Source organism: Tinamus guttatus, unplaced genomic scaffold, assembly GCF_059628265.1.
Source record: "Tinamus guttatus ecotype Peru unplaced genomic scaffold, ASM5962826v1 Tinamus_guttatus_pri_ptg000155l, whole genome shotgun sequence".
NCBI lineage: Eukaryota > Metazoa > Chordata > Aves > Tinamiformes > Tinamidae > Tinamus > Tinamus guttatus.
The window spans coordinates 7,824,536-7,843,373 of NW_028288689.1; the positions used below are offsets into that span (position 1 = coordinate 7,824,536).

At 54.1% G+C, this 18,838-nt stretch overlaps 1 protein-coding gene and 2 pseudogenes across 1 annotated transcript; all 3 read right to left on the reverse strand.

The window, feature by feature from the left end:
- Positions 1–1,873: 1,873 nt before the first annotated feature.
- LOC104575979 (protocadherin gamma-B5) lies at positions 1,874–5,251 on the reverse strand. The gene is made up of 2 exons (XM_010223330.2): positions 2,761–5,251; positions 1,874–1,887 (listed from the first exon to the last, which is right to left on the reverse strand). The coding sequence occupies exons 1-2, from the start codon at positions 5,210–5,212 to the stop codon at positions 1,874–1,876; spliced, it is 2,466 nt and encodes an 821-aa protein (XP_010221632.2). The 5' UTR covers positions 5,213–5,251.
- A 133-nt stretch (positions 5,252–5,384) lies between these two features.
- On the reverse strand, positions 5,385–12,164 carry LOC104566268 (protocadherin gamma-A3 pseudogene; annotated as a pseudogene).
- Positions 12,165–12,970: 806 nt separating this feature from the next.
- On the reverse strand, positions 12,971–16,076 carry LOC148595059 (protocadherin gamma-B5 pseudogene; annotated as a pseudogene).
- Between the last annotated feature and the right edge of the window lie 2,762 nt (positions 16,077–18,838).

Sequence of the window (18,838 nt, forward strand, 5' to 3'; positions counted from 1 at the left end):
GTAAAGCTGGCTACATGCAGGGAGTGACAGCATGACAGCATTCCCATGAACAGGCAATTGTTCAGAAGGCCTCTGTGACTTTGTACCATCCATTACAAACCAGCACATAAGAAGGCACCAGAAAGGGTATCTCTTGGAGACCATTGAAAAATGAGAGAAATATGGTAATCCTCCTTGACCTGCTCAGCATTGGCCACGTCCAGAAACAGACACAGACATCAATTGATTCACATCCTACAAGGCCTTGCGGAGGTGCAATGCTAGAAGAGATATCTTGCAACAGTAGGAATTATATATTAATATATTTTTGGAGTACATTTCTAGCCATGGACAATGTTCACTGAGCTACACTGCTCCCAACTTCAAGGGTCCACTGAAACAGTGATACAGAGCCAACACAAAATAAGAACTGAAGACTTATTCCATGCAGAACATGAACTCACTTGTCCCAGACCAATGGTAGTCTAGTAAGCAATTGACATCTCTCAAGAAGGACTAGAAAAGGCCTCTGGGTTCAACAAGTCATACTTCCAATTTTGTAAACACATACTGCTTTCTGATGTACAGAATGTACTCTTCTATCACTCCTGGCCGAGGAACATATCTTATACAGGACATTCATTCATAAGGATTTAATGGCAGCCCTCTCGGTACAACCACAGACACATATGATGACTGCGTTTTCATCTCTTCCACGCTTCATCCTCTCTGTTCTCCTCAGAGTACTGACCTCAAATGGCATTTTTTCACTATGCTATGCAGTCATGGTGTTTATGCCCTGTCATACTTGTTCCTCTTGACCACCCCATCACTATATTACTGTGGCCATGAGCATGTGGACATCACATGGACAAGAACAATCAAGGACACTGGTGCTTTCCACTTCTGCCAATGTAAGCCTGACTCTTCCCCAAGGACATGTGAAGAAATTGTAGCCTCAGAGCCCTCCACAAATGCAGTCCTGTGTACCACTTGTCAAGCCACAGGGCATTACCTGTCTGGAATGCAGAGATATGTGAGATGAGAAACTGTAATTCTGCCTTCTGCCATATGTACTCACCAAGAAATTTCATATTCCTTGGCATATCTGTCTTTTTTATTATTTTTTTAGAACACACCGTAACATGCATAACACTTTCCTGGTATTTGTTAGGATTACTTGTTGAAGTGAGCAAGTATCTGAAGAGATTAGCACTCCTCTAGGGATTTCTAACATCCATAGTAGTGGAGTCACAGGCTATTCTATTAGGGAATTAACTCTTCTTAATAGTTATAAGTTACATGAATAGCTATATGGCAAGCTAGAGATCACATGAAGTATAACACAATGTTACACACTGCTAACATGGCCTATGTGCTTCTGGTCCAATACTGGAATTAAACATGGCAGTGTGAGTAATTGCCTTTATCATTCATATCCTTTTTAAAGATGGAGGCATGCAGAGGATGCAGCAGCCTTCAATGGCACAGAACTTTCAAAAACAATGACCACAACAAAAAAAGCAGCATAAACCACACCTGTTGACATTCTGAAACAAAGAGGGGGACATGAATGACAGTTCCCCAGACTTTTTCAGTTTTGGCCTCCTATAGGAAGGGAATCAGCCATCATCTGAAACCTACTCCAAAAAAGCTATGAGGGACAATTTTTTGTTGTTGTTGTTATATCAACACTACAAAGATGGAGGTAGGAAAAGGATGCAGCAGACTTCAATGACTCAAAACATTCAAAAATAACAACCACAACATCAAAAGCTGTAAAAGGCACATTTGTTGGAGTTCTGAGGAAAAAAAGGGGAGATATAAACAGCAGATCCCAGAGCTTTTTCAATGCTGGCCTCCTATGGGAATGGAGTCAGCCATCGTTTGAGTCCTACCCTAGAAAAGCTAAAAAAGACGAAAAAAAAAAATGGAACACATATTTTCCATACACAAGAGGGCTTTGTTATGTTTTTAGAGCACTCTCAAATGCGGAGATATCACTCACTGCACTCCTGGTTTCTGACCTCACAAATCCAGCGAGATTCTACACAGCGACATCAAGACCTCCATAAGTCATTGGGAACGATACTTCAGCTTGCATTCTCAAGACCTAAGAATAGGCTACCATCTATAAATATGTCATAATTACTCTCCACTCAAAAGACATTGGAGCACCATGCGGAGAGTACCACAATGATTCGCTCCTTAGGTAAAGTCGTACCTGTGCAATATACATGTACATTTTACAACTTGAAATGTAGAAAGCACTCAGTTTGCAGGTTAGAGCTCACTTTTCTCCCAAAGCAGAGGATAAAAACAGGCAACCAAAAATATACAAGAACATCTAGAAATAGCCTCACAAAAGAGGCAGCAGTACCTTCAGTTTGGAAAATGCATTCTGCCATACCACCCTTCTGTCATTAGCCACTGATTAGAACTTAATGTAAAAAACAAGTCCTAATAGATGAACAAGTGGAAGATGCACCCAGCATAGGTAAAGACCCAGGAGACTCTACCTACAACCCATCCACATGACAGACATTTCTGAAAAATATCTCAAAAGAGCCTTACAAAAGCACTTGATATTCTACATAGCAGGTAATATAGTATTGTTTCTTTGATTAAAAACATTTAAACGGGCACCCCTCTTCAGTTACTTATATTCCCATATAATCGTGAAGAAACATAAATTGTAAAAGACTGTCAAAGTTATAAATGAGAGAGCAACGGTCATAACAGGATACGAAAAGCAGCGAGAAGAGGATAGTGTCGTCCTACCGACCTGCAGGGCGTCGGGGTCCGAGGGCGGCTCTGCCGCGGTGCGGCTGCTGCTGGCCGTGAGCATCGCGGGCGGGTCCCCGCCGAGAAGATCGTCGACGGCGCGGCTGGGCAGCGGCGCCGGCAGCAACGCGCACTCGGCCACGGCGCGTGCCGGCGCCACGCACAGGTTGTAGGAGTAGGGCAAGGTGCCCTCGCAGAAGTCGGCCGGGAAGGCGGGGCCGGCCACGGAGAAGCGCTCGGCGCGCAGGCAGCGCAGCACGGCGGGCGGCCCGGCGCGGCGCACCCGCGCCGCCACGGCCAGCGCCACGCTCAGCACGAACAAGGCGCAGAGCAGCGCGAGCGCCAGCACCAGGTAGAACTGCAAGTCCGACGGCGACTCGGCGCCCGCCGCCCGCTCGCTCAGCGCCGGCAGCGCCTCCTGCAAGCTCTCGGCCAGCACCACGTGCAGCGTGGCCGTGGCCGACAGCGCCGGCTGCCCGTGGTCCTTCACCGCCACCACGAGGCGCTGCCTCGCCGCGTCCCGCTCCGACACGGCCCGCGCCGTGCGCACCTCGCCGCTGTGCAGCCCCACGCGGAATAGCGCCGGCTCCGTCGCCTGCACCAGCTCGTACGACAGCCACGCGTTGCGCCCCGAGTCCGCGTCCACCGCCACCACCTTGGACACCAGGTAGCCGGCCTCGGCCGAGCGCGGCACCACCTCGAAAGGGCCCGCCGCGCCGCTCGACGAGCCCGGGCCGGCCGACGCCGGCCACAGCACCTGGGGCGCGTTGTCGTTGAGGTCCAGCACGAAGACGCGCACGGTCGCCGTGGAGCTCCGCGCCGGCGAGCCGCCGTCCTGCGCACGCACCTCCACGGCGAACTCGCGGCACTGCTCGTAGTCGAAGGAGCGCTGCGCGTACAGCGCGCCGCTCCGCGCCTCCACCGACACGTAGGGCGCCGCCGCTGCCGCCGCCTCGCCCGCGCTGCCGCCCACCAGCCAGTAGCTCACGCGCCCGTTGGCGCCCGCGTCCGCGTCGCGCGCCCGCACGCGCAGCACCGCCGCGCCCGCCAAGTTGTTCTCCGACACGTAGGCGCTGTAGGCGGCTTCCTCGAACACCGGCGCGTTGTCGTTCACGTCCGACACGGACAGCGACAGCGCCGTGCGGCTCGACAGCGGCGGGCTGCCCCGGTCGCTGGCCACCACCGTCACGTTGTGCTCGGACGCGCGCTCCCTGTCCAGCGCGCTCGCCGTCACCACCTTGTACGAGCTGCCCGACGACGCCACGATCGACAGCGGCGACTCGCCCTCCAGCTCGCACCACACCTTCCCGTTGTCGTCTGAGTCTCGGTCTCGCACCTTGATGAGGGCCACCACGGTGCCGGGCGGGGAGTCCTCGGGCACCGAGCTCGACACAGACAACGTCGTTATCTCGGGCGCGTTGTCGTTCTCGTCCATGATCTTTATGTGCACCTGGCTGTGACCACTTAGACCGCCCCCATCCCTCGCGGCTACTCCGAAGGTATATTCCTTGCGCTCCTCGAAATCCAGAATGCCCACATTGCGGATGTCGCCGCTGTCGCTGTCTATGCTGAAGACAGCGCGGACAGCGTCGGGAACGTTGCTGAAGGAGTAGGACACTCGTCCGTTGGAGCCCGCATCCGCGTCCGTGGCTCGCACCTGCAGCACCAGCGAGCCCGTCGGCGCATTCTCCCGCACTCGCGCCTCGTAGGCGCTTTTGCTGAACACGGGCGCGTTGTCGTTGGCGTCTGTCACGTTGATGCGAATCTGGACAGTGCCTGACCTCGCTGGAGACCCGCCGTCCACCGCCGTCAGCACCATCTGAAACGAGCTCTGCTTCTCGCGATCCAAAGCTCTTTCTAACACCAATTCGGGCTGCTTCTTGCCACTTGAAGTCTCCTTTACCTCCAGCCTGAAAGACGGGTTTTCGGTGAGCTGGTAGCTGAGCAGTGCGTTGCTTCCCACATCCGGATCTTGCGCCATCTCCAACGGAAATCGCGCACCAGGAAGGATCCATTCTCCGATCTCTACATCGAGAGCAGCCTCGCTAAACACCGGAGCGTTGTCATTGATGTCCTGGATGTCCACATCGACGTGGAAAACGTTAAGCGGGTTCTGCACCACCGCCTCCAGACTGATCGAGCAGGACGCCGAGTCGCCGCACATCTCCTCCCGGTCCAGACGCTCGTTCACGTACAGGTGCCCGGTGTCCGCGCTCACCGCGAAGTAGTGCTTCTCCGAGCTGATCCGCAGCTGCCGTGCGGGCAGGTCTGCCGGGCTCAGTCCCAGGTCCCGCGCCAGCGGCCCCACCACGGAGCCGCTGCCCGTTTCCTCGGGAATCGCATAGCGCAGCCGCTCCGGCGCCGCCCGGCAGCCCCAGGAGAGCAGCCAAGCGCACAGCAGCACTTCCCCGGCTCCCATCGAGTGTCTCTGCCCGTGCCGCCTCTCCATTTTCAGCAGTCCGCGCTGCGCTCCGTCCTCCCGCTTCTGTGTTTCAGTCCCTTTCTGTGCGGCGCTCGTGAGACCCTAGCGCGTGCATAATATCCTCTAGCAGTGTAAGTATTTCGGGGGAAAGAAAGATGGTGTTCTCTTACCGCCTCTATCGCCGCTTCTTCTTGCCGTCTCAGCTGCTTTTTCGGTCCCTGTCGGCGCTGTCCGCCCGGTGCTTTACGAGAGAGAAGCCGCCCCGCAGGAGGCTGCGCCTGCTCCGGCTCCAGGTCTGGCTCTGTCTGCGGCGCCGCTTCACATCGGGCAGCAGCGGCACCCGGAGGCCCCGCGCTGGAAGTGCAGCCCAGAACTCCACGGAAAACGACAAGCTCTGCCCATGGGAGTTCATCATCAAAGAGCAGCCTCCCACTAGCCTGAGAGCGTTGCCGTGTGACACCCCGTGCTGTCACAGAAAGTCAGCTCCGGGCATCTATCTTCTTCTCCAGGAATATCTTCATTATTTCAGTACCTTTACTCCCCAAAATTTTAACTTCCCCTAATTAATGAGAAGCAACACTCAGGAGAATACATCCTCTCATAATGTTCTGTGATCTGCCATGCTCTGGCAATTTTTCTAGTGCTTCATCGATCCTTTTGGTCCAAGAATAGGCTGCAGTTAGAAGCCAGTAGAATAAATTTCGTATATTTACAAGAATATGGTGGGATTTCACTTGCTTCACAAAAAGGTGTCTGTTTAGAAAGTAAATGTATTCTAGAGCTGAAGGATACAGCACCTCTTAAATAGATCTTATTCCATGTACTACCTGGAAATCACTTGTCCAAAATGGAGGATGTTCTATCAAAGAGTGAGCATTTCTTTGGAAGGTGTAGGAAAGATCTGTGGGTTCAGCAGACACAAAAAAAATCCAGTAAATTATTATCAATCCCAGGAAATCCTGTACTATAAGCCAAAGATCGTGAGACAAATTACAAGAAATCCTGTAAAGTAAAAGTCATGAGAGGAATAACAAGATTTCTCACACTGCACACAGGGCCTAAGGGCTCCTGATCTCAGTATTGAGCAGGAGAGAGAAAGTAATTGCCTTCTTGCCAAGATGACTAGGTCAGTCATTGAGTTCTCACAGCTTCCACTTTTGCTGCTAATGTCATGCCAAAGAAAGATGCTATCAGTATTGTCAGGTATCCGACTACCTTGGTGTTGAAACATTACTGGTCACATCAACACTGTAAAGCTGGATGCATACAGAGGGTGACAGCATGATGGCATTCCTGCAGAGATGCAGGTGACTTTGGACTATCAATTACAAACCACCAAACACACATACCCAGAAAGACCCAGAAGGATATCTGATAGAGGCCTTTGGAAACTGAGAAAGACTCACTGCAATTGTCCTGTTCCTTCTAAGTGACTTGAAAAGATGCAAAACTAAAACAGACATCTTGCATAAAAAAGAGCAATATATTCTTGGAGTACAATTGCAGCCATGGGCAGCATTCACTAAACTGCACTGCTTCCAATTTCACAGGTCCACTGAGACAGTGATATAGAGCTAACACAAAATGAGAGCTAAAAACTTCTTCTGTCTGCAACATGTACTCACTTGTCTCAGACCATTATAACCATTCAGTCATAAGTACTCTCAGTACAGCCACGGACACATATGATTCCACTTTCATCTCTTCCACACCTCATCCTCTCTGTTCTCCTCAGAACACAGACCCCAAGTGGCCTTTTTCGCTATGGTTTGCAGCCACTGAGTACAAGCCTTGCTGTACTTGTTTATGTTGACCAGCATCTCACTACATTATTATGGTCATGACAATCTCGGACAATGCAGGACCTGGCAATCCAGGACAATGGAGATCTCAGTTTCTAGCATGCCCGCCATGAGGTTTCTTCAAGGATGTATGAAGAGTACTCACTGCAGTTCCCTGCAGTCTGACTACTCAGGCCAAGGGAGATATGGCACAATGACATCTAGGGCTCCATGCATCATCTGGAACCATGCTCCAGCTTGTTTTCTCACACCTCACCCATACTGTTCACTTATCAGGACCAACACTATTTTTGATGCAGGGTATTCTACCAGGGAAGCATCTATCCATAAGGTAGCAAGGAGAAGGTAGCACATCTGTTAGTTGACTACCAAGGTAAAGTTTGTCTATCCCCAACACCTAGAATTCAAATGAATAGTTGAATTACAGAGAAGAGGGTGGTTGCTGGGATAATACTGTGACACAGAGTCTTCAAAAGCTCAGCTGAAGGAACAGGCCATTAAAGCCACGACGCAAAATACATTTAAGAAAAAAAAAGCATTTACATTTCAGAGTGTCCCACATCATCAGTAGTGATACATAAGCAAAATAAGTCGGCAGTAGGGACTATGGGAGCAATTGGCCTGAGAAAATCAGACCAGCACGCTGTTCAAAACAAAATTATGCAGACATGAACTATACACCATGCCAACCCTATAAAAAGTGTGCATCAAAACATTTATAACTTATCTATGGTCCTCATAAATGTCAAGGAAATAGCATCCAAACAGCCACAGCACACACCATTTCATTCAATGATACACAAGCGTACACATATACATACAAGTGAGGTAGATATTTATGCTCCGCACACCGTTATGGCAAGTCATACACATATAAAGCATACAAATGATATAAGGCTGCAGACAGGCAGTCTTACACCAGAGAATGGGTCGCCAGATTACCTGCTTAGAGACACTCTTTTAGGGAGGGTCACACGATATGTCCAAAATACACCAGGCTTCTCCGAACATAGCAATTATGCAGAGCAATTCCAATAGTAAAAATATTATTAACGCCAAACTACAGTCCCCTCTCCTGCATTCCACCGCAACTCCAACACTCCAAAAGAAACTGAAAGACAAACAAGAACCGAAGAGGATCTACTTCACCTGAGTAAGAAATTATGCCTACAATTGCAAAGAAACCCAGGTGGAGATAGGAAAGCCCAGTGCTGGTGAAATCTACAACAGCAAGGCAGCAGGTGAAACGAGTGTAATACCGTGGGCAGGAGGGCTCCCCAGAGGACATCAGCCATCATTTGTGTCCTTCCCTAAAAAAAGCAACAAGAAAAGAAAAACGAAAATGTTTGCTATATCCATGGTCAATACCTCCTTCGTCCAGCTCATGCTCCCCCTGTGGATCCTAGGCACTGACTGAAAATTCATTTGTCCCACAGAGGATCCTCCTCTCACATTTTCCCACCACCACAGCAAGTTACCATGCTCAGGCTCAGAACACACTACAGCTGTTACTCCATTTCTTAGCAGCAGCACTGAAGGACAGTGATCCTCACCACAAACAAAATCAAATCAAACCACTCCCTTCTAGGCCTCCTTAGTGCAAATGACATGGGGGGGCAGCATGGACACCTGTGCCATGGATGTACAACATGAGAAAACTGCGTCTACATCGTGAGAGAAACCTCTAAGAAACCTCTCTGGGAGGCAAGTTTCACACTGTTCTGTCGTGAAAGTACAGAAAGAAACACTGTGCACATGCACTTGCTCATTATTAAGATCTTCCTCAACAACAAATATTCATATTCTACCTCAGGCGTATCAAGACACACAAGAGGGTCGCCTGCCCTTGCAAAGTCCTCACTTAGACTCCTACTCTGCCTAAATACCTGCAGTCCTATTTCCCTCACACTGATTACAACAGTTTTAAACAGCGCCCAAACAAAAGGGCGTGCTCCAAGAGGAGAGGGATAACATCAGTGAGCGACTGACACTCATTAACGGGCAATATATATAATGAGCCGCTCACAAAGAAAACATCGCTAAAAACACATTTACATTTCTGAGAGTGCCGCACCGTCTTAGAAGGGAAATTTGATGGGCAAGAGAGACCTTCGAGGCAATTTGTGGGCTTCACATCGTTCTCTCATGAAAATACAGAAAAAAACACTGTGCACATGCACTTGCTTATCATTAAGATCTTCCTCAACAACAAATGTTCATATTCTACCTCAGCCGGATCAAGATACACAAGAGGGTCGCCTTCCCTTGCAAAGTCCTCACAGAGGCTCCTTCTCTGCCTAAAGGCCTGCAGTCCTATTTCTCTCACATTGATTACAACAGATTTAAACAGGTAGCGTACAAACAAAAGGGCGTGCTCCAAGAGGAGAGTGATAACATCAGTGAGTGATTGACACCCATTAACGGGGAATACATATAATGAGCCGCTCACAAAGAAAACACCGCTAAAAGCACATTTACATTTCTGAGAGTGCCGCACCGTTTTCGAAGAGAAGTTTTATCGGCAAGAGAGACCTTGGAGGCATTCGCAGCCATACACCCATGTAAAGCTCTACCTCTACTTGTTACTGGCCGGCAACGCGAAAGAGGCGACGGGGAGAAGGAAAAGAGAAGGACCAGAACTCCTGAAGAAGGACAAAGGGAGCGGCGGCACAAAGGAGGAGTGGGAAAGTCTCTCGGGTGGGACTCACCAGGAGGGCGTCTCCGCTGTCGCCGTCGCCGCGGGCGCTCGAGGGCTCTTCGGGCAGCAGCAGCGGCGCGCCTTTGTCGGGCGGCGGCGCGGCCGGGAGGGTGTTGCAGCAGCTGCCGCCCGGACAGCCGAGCTGGCTCTTGCGCGAGTCGGCGGTGAGCGAGACGTCGTGCGCGTAGGAGTGCAGGAAGGCGCGCACGCCGTCGATGCCCACGAAGTGCGAGGCCGGCACGGCGCGCAAGGCCCCGCTGCCCGCGGCCAGCAGGCGGGAGCGGCGCCACTGGCGTAGGCGCAGCGCCAGCAGCGCCAGCAGGAAGGCCACCAAGAGGCAGCCCACGGCCGCCACGGCCACCACGAGCCAGCGCGTCACGCTGCCGCCCGCCTCGCCCTCGTCGTCACCCGGCGCAGCCGCGCCGCCCGCCTCCCACAGCAGCTCGGCCACGCTCTCGGCCAGCACCAGCGTCAGCGTGGCCGTGGCCGACAGCGCCGGCTGCCCGTGGTCCTTCACCAGCACCACGAGGCTGTGGCGCAGCGCGTCGCGCGCCAGCGGGAAGCGCGCCGTGCGCACCTCGCCGCTGTGCAGCCCCACGCGGAACAGCCCCGGCTCCGTCGCCTTGGCCAGCTCGTACGACAGCCACGCGTTCTGCCCCGAGTCCGCGTCCACCGCCACCACCTTGGCCACCAGCGCCCCGGGCTCCGCCGAGCGCGGCGCCAGCTCCACGCCCGTCCAGCCCGCGCCCGGCGACGCCGCCGGCGGGTACAGCACCTGCGGCGCGTTGTCGTTCTCGTCCACGATCAAGAGCCGCACCGACACGTTGCTGCTCAGCGCCGGCGCGCCGCCGTCCTCCGCGCGCACCCACAGCTCCACCTCGCGCACCTCCTCGTAGTCGAACGAGCGCAGCGCGTACAGCGCGCCCGTCTCCGCGTGCACCGACACGTACGACGAGAGCGGCGCGCCGCGCACCTGCCCCTCCCACAGCCGGTACCGCACGCGCGCGTTCTCGCCCCAGTCCGCGTCCCACGCGCGCACCGTCAGCACCAGCGCGCCCTTGGCGTTGTTCTCGGGCAGCCACGCGCTGTAGCGCGCCTCCGCGAACACCGGCGCGTTGTCGTTCACGTCCAGCACGCGCAGCGGCAGCACCGCGCTGCTCCACAGCGCGGGCGACCCGCCGTCCGTCGCGCGCACCGTCACGTTGTACTCCGCCACCGCCTCGCGGTCCAGCTCCCTCGACGTCACCACGCTGTAGTAGTCCTCAAAAGACTTCTCCAGGCGGAAGGGGAGCGTGTCGGCGAGGGATAATCTCACCTGCCCACTCGCTCCTGAATCTTCGTCTTTAACTTTTAATAAAGCGATAACAGTCCCCCGGGGGCTGTTCTCGGAAACAGAGCTCACGACAGACGTCACGGTGATAAGAGGCGCGTTGTCATTCACGTCGATCAGGTTCACCAGGACTTTTGCCCTAGCCAAGAGGTCCCCTCCGTCCTTCGCCTGGACCTCCAGCTCATATAGAGGCGATTCTTCGTAGTCCAGTGTGCCCACCGTCGTGACGTCTCCACTTCGGGGGTCCACCTGGAAGAGGCGCGATGCTCCGCCGGGCGCCCTGCGCAAGGAATAAGCTACGTCCGCATTGGTGCCCTCGTCCGTATCCGTGGCGTTCACGGCGAGCAGGACAGAGCCAACAGGCACGTCCTCCCTCACCCGCACTGTGTACACCGCCTGGCTGAACACCGGCGGGTTGTCGTTGGCGTCTAGCACGACCACGTGGATCCGCGCCGTGCCCGTCCGCGATGGATCCCCACCGTCCACTGCCGTCAGCACGAGATCGTGAAAGGCGACTTCTTCCCGATCGAGGGCCTTCGACAACACTAACTCCGCATATTTCGAGCCATCTGCTCCCGTTTGTGCATCCAGAGCGAAGTACTCGTCGCCGCTCAGCTCGTAGCGCTGCAGCGCATTCAGCCCCACGTCCGCGTCTTGTGCCTCTTCCAGCGGGAACCGCGTTCCCACCACTGCTGTTTCACTGATTCGAAACTGCAGTTTATCTTGCTGGAACTTGGGAGCATTGTCATTCAGGTCGGTGATTTCTACATCCACTTTGAAAATCTTCATAGAGAATTCTACCAAGATTTCTAGCTTTATCAGGCACATCTGCACCTGCCCGCAGAGTTGCTCCCTGTCTATGCGTTCCGCCGTCACTAAATGGCCAGTCTTCTCATGCAGAGAAAAGTACTGCTTCCTACCTTCGGAAACGACGCGGGCGCTGCCGTCACGGAGCGCCGAGAGCTCCAGTCCCAGGTCCTTGGCCACGTTGCCCACGAAGGAGCCCTTCGGCATCTCCTCAGGCACCGAGTAGCGCAGCTGTCCCCACGACAGTTCCCACGCAGCCACCAAGACGCACCACAGCAGCGCTCGCCCGCCGATTCCGCCTCGCCAGGGGTGGCCCCAGCGCCTCGCTGTGTCCGCTCGCATGTCCGTCACGGCTCCGCCGCTGCAGCAATCCCGCGGGTTTCTTCCCCCCGCTTTCACTCCGCTATTCCCGCGGCCTCGCTGCAACGCAGCTCCGCACCGCCCGGCCGCTCCGAGCCCGACCAGCCGCCCAGCCAACGAGCGAGCCCGGGGCTGCGGCGCCCGAGCGACACGGGCCGCGGCGGGCGGGGCTGCTGCAGCGCTCCGCTCCCTGCTCTCCTCCTTGGTGAGCAGCGGCGCCCGCAGCCTTCGTGTGGAACTGCAGGCAGCGTTTTCTCCGCCCGAATGCTACGATTTCCACGCCTAGCCCGTACAATACAGGCATATAAAAATTCAGGCTTGAGAACTTAATGTGTCAAGAAGGAATATACTTTCTGCATCTGTAGTTTCTTTCATTAGAAAATGCTAGAAGATTCCTTTCCTGAACGTGGTCTTAAAAGAAAGGATGCAATACATTTTTGGAGGCGTTCTATACATCCTCTCTACAGCAGGGAAAATAAAGGAATATATATACAACTAAATGCTTAGGAAAATTTCTTAAGTATCTTATGATGATATGCAAATGAATGTGTGAAAATCGCGTGCATTCAGCCCATCCCCTCAACAGTACTCAGAAAGTAGAACGGAGCACCTGCCCCCTGAACGGCAGGAACGCGCGAAATCGCCGCCTCCGGATGATCTGTTTTTCGCCGATGCGAATCGGAGCCCATTAAACATGTACGATAGGCGCGAATCCGTTAATAGACAACAGAAAAAAAGCAGACAAATGCAGGCGGAAAACGTCACGAGCACATGATTAGAATTCCCTGCTAAGGAGTTCCCTACAAGGACAAACAACAAAAGGAGAGATACGGTTCTCACCAGCAGACACCAACCAACACAAAATGAGAAGCTGGAGAAGCGTTTGCCACGAGGAAACAGCTAGCAAGCAAAAAGTTCGAAGTTCCCTTCGTTCAGGGGCACCAACAACGCCTTTACTGAAGACCGCTGACGGAGAAGAGATCTAGCAGTGTACAGTGCGAGTAATGCAACGGAAGAAGGAAAAAACAAACGCTATAGGAAAAACCTAAAAAAATAGCTGAACAAAGAGGGCAGAAAAAACATGTCCAAGAGTAGATGACACATATTTCTTTCTTGGCAAGAAAGTTAGTCACCCATCAAGACCATAAAAACTACCTTGATGACCATTCATGGACACACACTCACATTTCATTTGGAGATAGAATTCCAAAACAACACAAAATATATGTTGCTCTTCAATATACAGCACCGATCAGATATCCTTTCCATCATGTATTCACGTCAAAGGGAACCCCTGACCCATATTTAATATTCACACATAATACGGAAAAAGTATCAACTGCTGCAAAGGTTAACAAAAATATAAATGAGAGAACAAGGGTAATGACAGGATACGGAAGAAAGCAAGAAACAGATCGCGGTCGTCTTACCGACCTGCAGGGCGTCGGGGTCCGAGGGCGGCTCTGCCGGGGCGCGGCTGCTGCTGGCCGTGAGCATCGCGGGCGGGTCCCCGCCGAGAAGATCGTCGACGGCGCGGCTGGGCAGCGGCGCCGGCAGCAACGCGCACTCGGCCACGGCGCGTGCCGGCGCCACGCACAGGTTGTAGGAGTAGGGCAAGGTGCCCTCGCAGAAGTCGGCCGGGAAGGCGGGGCCGGCCACGGAGAAGCGCTCGGCGCGCAGGCAGCGCAGCACGGCGGGCGGCCCGGCGCGGCGCACCCGCGCCGCCACGGCCAGCGCCACGCTCAGCACGAACAAGGCGCAGAGCAGCGCGAGCGCCAGCACCAGGTAGAACTGCAAGTCCGACGGCGACTCGGCGCCCGCCGCCCGCTCGCTCAGCGCCGGCAGCGCCTCCTGCAAGCTCTCGGCCAGCACCACGTGCAGCGTGGCCGTGGCCGACAGCGCCGGCTGCCCGTGGTCCTTCACCGCCACCACGAGGCGCTGCCTCGCCGCGTCCCGCTCCGACACGGCCCGCGCCGTGCGCACCTCGCCGCTGTGCAGCCCCACGCGGAACAGCGCCGGCTCCGTCGCCTGCACCAGCTCGTACGACAGCCACGCGTTGCGCCCCGAGTCCGCGTCCACCGCCACCACCTTGGACACCAGGTAGCCGGCCTCGGCCGAGCGCGGCACCACCTCGAAAGGGCCCGCCACGCCGCTCGACGAGCCCGGGCCGGCCGACGCCGGCCACAGCACCTGGGGCGCGTTGTCGTTGAGGTCCAGCACGAAGACGCGCACGGTCGCCGTGGAGCTCCGCGCCGGCGAGCCGCCGTCCTGCGCACGCACCTCCACGGCGAACTCGCGGCACTGCTCGTAGTCGAAGGAGCGCTGCGCGTACAGCGCGCCGCTCCGCGCCTCCACCGACACGTAGGGCGCCGCCGCTGCCGCCGCCTCGCCCGCGCTGCCGCCCACCAGCCAGTAGCTCACGCGCCCGTTGGCGCCCGCGTCCGCGTCGCGCGCCCGCACGCGCAGCACCGCCGCGCCCGCCAAGTTGTTCTCCGACACGTAGGCGCTGTAGGCGGCTTCCTCGAACACCGGCGCGTTGTCGTTCACGTCCGATACGGACAGCGACAGCGCCGTGCGGCTCGACAGCGACGGGCTGCCCCGGTCGCTGGCCACCACCGTCACATTGTGCTCGGACGCGCGTTCCCTGTCCAGCGCGCTCGCCGTCACCACCTTGTACGAGCTGCCCGACGACGCCACGATCGACAGCGGCGACTCGCCCTCTAGCTCGCACCACACCTTCCCGTTGTCGCCAGAGTCCGCGTCGTGGATGTTCAGGAGGGCAACCACGGTGCCCGGCGGGCAGTCCTCTGGGACCGAGCTCGACACAGACAACGTCGTTATCTCGGGCGCGTTGTCGTTCTCGTCCGCGATCTGTACGTGCACCTGGCTGTGACCACTAAGCCCACCTCCGTCCGTTGCTTCCACTTCAAAGGTGTATTCCTTCCGCTCCTCGAAATCCAGAATCTCCACATTGCGGATGTCACCGCTGTCGCTGTCTATGCTGAAGATAGCGCGGACAGCGTCGGGAACGTTGCTGAAGGAGTACGACACTCGCCCGTTGGAGCCCGCATCCGCGTCCGTGGCTCGCACCTGCAGCACCAGCGAGCCCGTCGGCACATTCTCCCGCACTCGCGCCTCGTAGACGCTTTTGCTGAACACGGGCGCGTTGTCGTTGGCGTCTGTCACATTGATGCGAATCTGGACAGTTCCCGACCTCGCTGGCGACCCGCCGTCCACCGCCGTCAGCACCATCTGAAACGAGCTCTGCTTCTCGCGATCCAAAGCTGCTTCTAACACCAGTTCGGGCTGCTTCTTGCCACTTGGCGTCTCCTTCACCGCCAAGCTGAAGGACGGGTTTTCGGTGAGCTGGTAGCTGAGTAGCGAGTTGCTTCCCACATCCGGATCTTGCGCCATCTGCAGCGGAAATCGCGCACCAGGAAGGATCCATTCAGCGATTTCCAGATCGAGAGCAGCTTTGCTGAAGGCAGGGGAGTTGTCATTGATGTCCTGGATGTCCACATCGACTTGGAAAACGTTGAGTGGATTCTGCACCACCGCCTTGAAAGTGACTGAGCAAGATGCCGAGTCGCCGCACATCTCCTCCCGGTCCAGACGCTCGTTCACGTACAGGTGCCCGGTGTCTTCGCTCACCGAGAAGTATTTCAGCTGCCTTCTAGACGCTGACACCAGCTGCAGCTGCCGTGCGGGCAGGTCTGCCGGGCTCAGTCCCAGGTCCCGCGCCAGCGGTCCCACCACGGAGCCGCTGCCCGTTTCCTCGGGAATCGCATAGCGCAGCCGCTCCGGCGCCGCCCGGCAGCACAGCGGCAGCAGCACGGCCAGGAACGCGACGTGCCCGGCTGCTGTCCGGCGCGGCGCCGCCTGCCCCGCTAACATCCCCGCCGCTCCTCGCCTTCGCCTCGCCTCCGCCTCGCCTCCTGTCGTCCGGCGCTCCCGTGCTCTGCAGATCAGCCACAGCTGGCTCGCAGATCAACGGGCGCGGCAAGAAATATCCCGCATCCGCTCTTTTCTGCTCCGCGGATCCGCTCTGCTCTTTCTTCTCCTTCAATCTGCTCTGCTGTCTCTTCTGCTTTTTCTTCTCCTGCGCTCCGCTCTTCCGGCTCCGACCCGGGAGGCTGCGGCGGCTCCGGCTCCGGCGGTCCTTCACATTAGACAACAGCGGCACCCAGAGTCCCCGCGACGCCACTGCAGCCCGCCCGCCCCGCCACAGGGCCCCGCGGAAAGTCCCCAGCGTGTGGCACCCGATGCTGTCACACAAAGTCGTCTCGGGGAAGGAATCAGTCGTCCTGCACGGGATCAGCTGCGGTAAGTCAGGGCCAACTTTTCATTTGTCGGCAGTGAAGGAAGTGTTGCACTAATCATATGCAGTAGATCTATTTGCTTTGCTTGTGCCAGAGAAGCTGCCTATATGAGGCATAGGCAAAGTAATCTCCTTTTGTGTTATTTTTTCCAGCACCATATGTATCACACAACCATGAACAGTGACCGTTCTAGGTGGCATTTGCAGTGTTCAGACACTGGTATTTGATGCAGGGCTTAGGCAGGTGCAGCTTTCATGTCTTGGCCTTCAGATTTTCTTGTTTGGAAAGTGATGTAACCCTGGAACCCTGGATTTCCTCTGTAATTTAACTCACTTTCAAGGTCGAGCCCTATTCTAATAGTCTGTCAGCTTTCAGGGAGTGATAAAAGCACAAAATTCCCCATCAAAGCATTTATCTTCCCTAGTAGATGTCCCAGCATGATTCTCTACCTCCCATGCTCTACCAAGGTTTCTAGCTCTTCAATTATACTTGGGGGGCCATGAAGAGGCTGCAATCTCTATATAAAAAAACAGAGATACAGCATCTCCTTTTAAGAGATAGCAAAACACATTTTGTATGATCATGAGGGTGATTCCCATACTTGCCACAGAGATTTGGCTTGCCACAGACATTTACCTAAGAGCTGGAACACATGAGCCCTGAGAAAGAGTTCCTACTTCATGCACAACCTGAACTCACTTGTCCCAATACTGAGGGGATTCTAACAGACAGCCAACATCTTATCTGAAGAATGCCTCAGAAAGCCTGGTTTCAACAAGTCATACTACCAATTTTGTAAACAAATACTGCTTTCTGATGCACACAATTCACTCTTCTGTTCCTCCTCACTGAGAAACATGACCATTCATCCTAAGGATTCAAAGGTTGCCTGCACAGCATAGTCATAGACACACATGACTCAATTTTCATCCCTTACACACCTCAAACTCTTTGTTCTCCTCAATGAACCAATCTCCCAAATGGAATTTCTCACAAAGCTTTGCAGCCATTGAGTTTCGGGTGAAGGCCGCACTGTTCTTGTACCCGTTGGCCACCCCATTACTGTTGTCATGCGCACATGGACCTAGCAATCAAGGACACTGGTGGTCTAAATTTCTGGTGATCCCAGCCCTGACTGTTTTCCCAAGGATGTATTAAGACTCATTCTTTGTATCCTCAGAGACCTCCACAAAAGCTGTTCTGTGTGTCAGGGGGCAAAACACACAGCTTTTATCCATTAAGAACCCTCATATTCCCTTCAATCCCTCTATCACCTTCCTTTTTATTAGTACACCCCATATAAATTTCTGGTGATCCCAGCCCTGACTGTTTTCCCAAGGATGTATTAAGACTCATTCTTTGTATCCTCAGAGACCTCCACAAAAGCTGTTCTGTGTGTCAGGGGGCAAAACACACAGCTTTTATCCATTAAGAACCCTCATATTCCCTTCAATCCCTCTATCACCTTCCTTTTTATTAGTACACCCCATATTATACATAGTGAATTTAGTACACCCGATAGACTGCATAGTGAATTTTGTTCTGTGACGTGCTTTTCTAGACAAAAAAGAGGGAGGAAATCATATTGATTGTGAAAGAAGGAACCTAGAGGTACTGCTCATGATACCATACTAACATAACCCAAAGGACTGTTAAATTCACTCCTTTTCTGTATCAGTACCAGCTTTGTCAGAAAAAAGTACAAAACTATGTAGACTGTTAGCCCTGGGCAGTCCTGACACTGGCATGAATTCGGTCCATAAAACATCAGGTTGACTTGGTTGAAACTCTGAAGTCTGAGGTCTACTGTAAACAACTTGAGAGCAGAATGCCTTGGGGATCTTCCAAGCGAAAATTACTCAGCCTTATGCAGCCTGAGGGTATCATATCCAGCTGAAATTATTTGTGCATGCAGTTGTGACCTTCCATCTGCCATTTGGGAAGGCCTGTTTTCTGTGCTGGGCAAGGTGGACCATCAAGAGGCAGGCCATCTGTCTGCAGGCCTCTAAGAGATCACAACAGCAGAGCAGCAGTATAACAAAGTAGTAGCCCTGTTCTCTCTGTGAATTTTGGATTACTGATGATGCCAAAACCTCCACTGGACACCTTTGAGGCAGTTATTCCATGGATGTATTTTACAGCTATTTTGCTACAACTCCGCAAAAATGTACCTGCAGAGCATCTGGCAGGTCAGCGAGTGTTCAAGGTGCGAACTGTCCCCTAAATTCTCCCCTAGCTTTATAGACAAGAGGCTGTTTTCACACATTTTGTCAATGTTTATGGAATTTTGTACCCTGTACAGGGAGTATCTGGGGGGGTCTATTCCTCTCCTGAAGC

Excerpts from the sequence above, each read along its gene's own strand:
- LOC104575979 (XM_010223330.2), bottom strand. The coding sequence starts at position 5,212 with ATGGAGAGGCGGCACGGGCAGAGACACTCGATGGGAGCCGGGGAAGTG.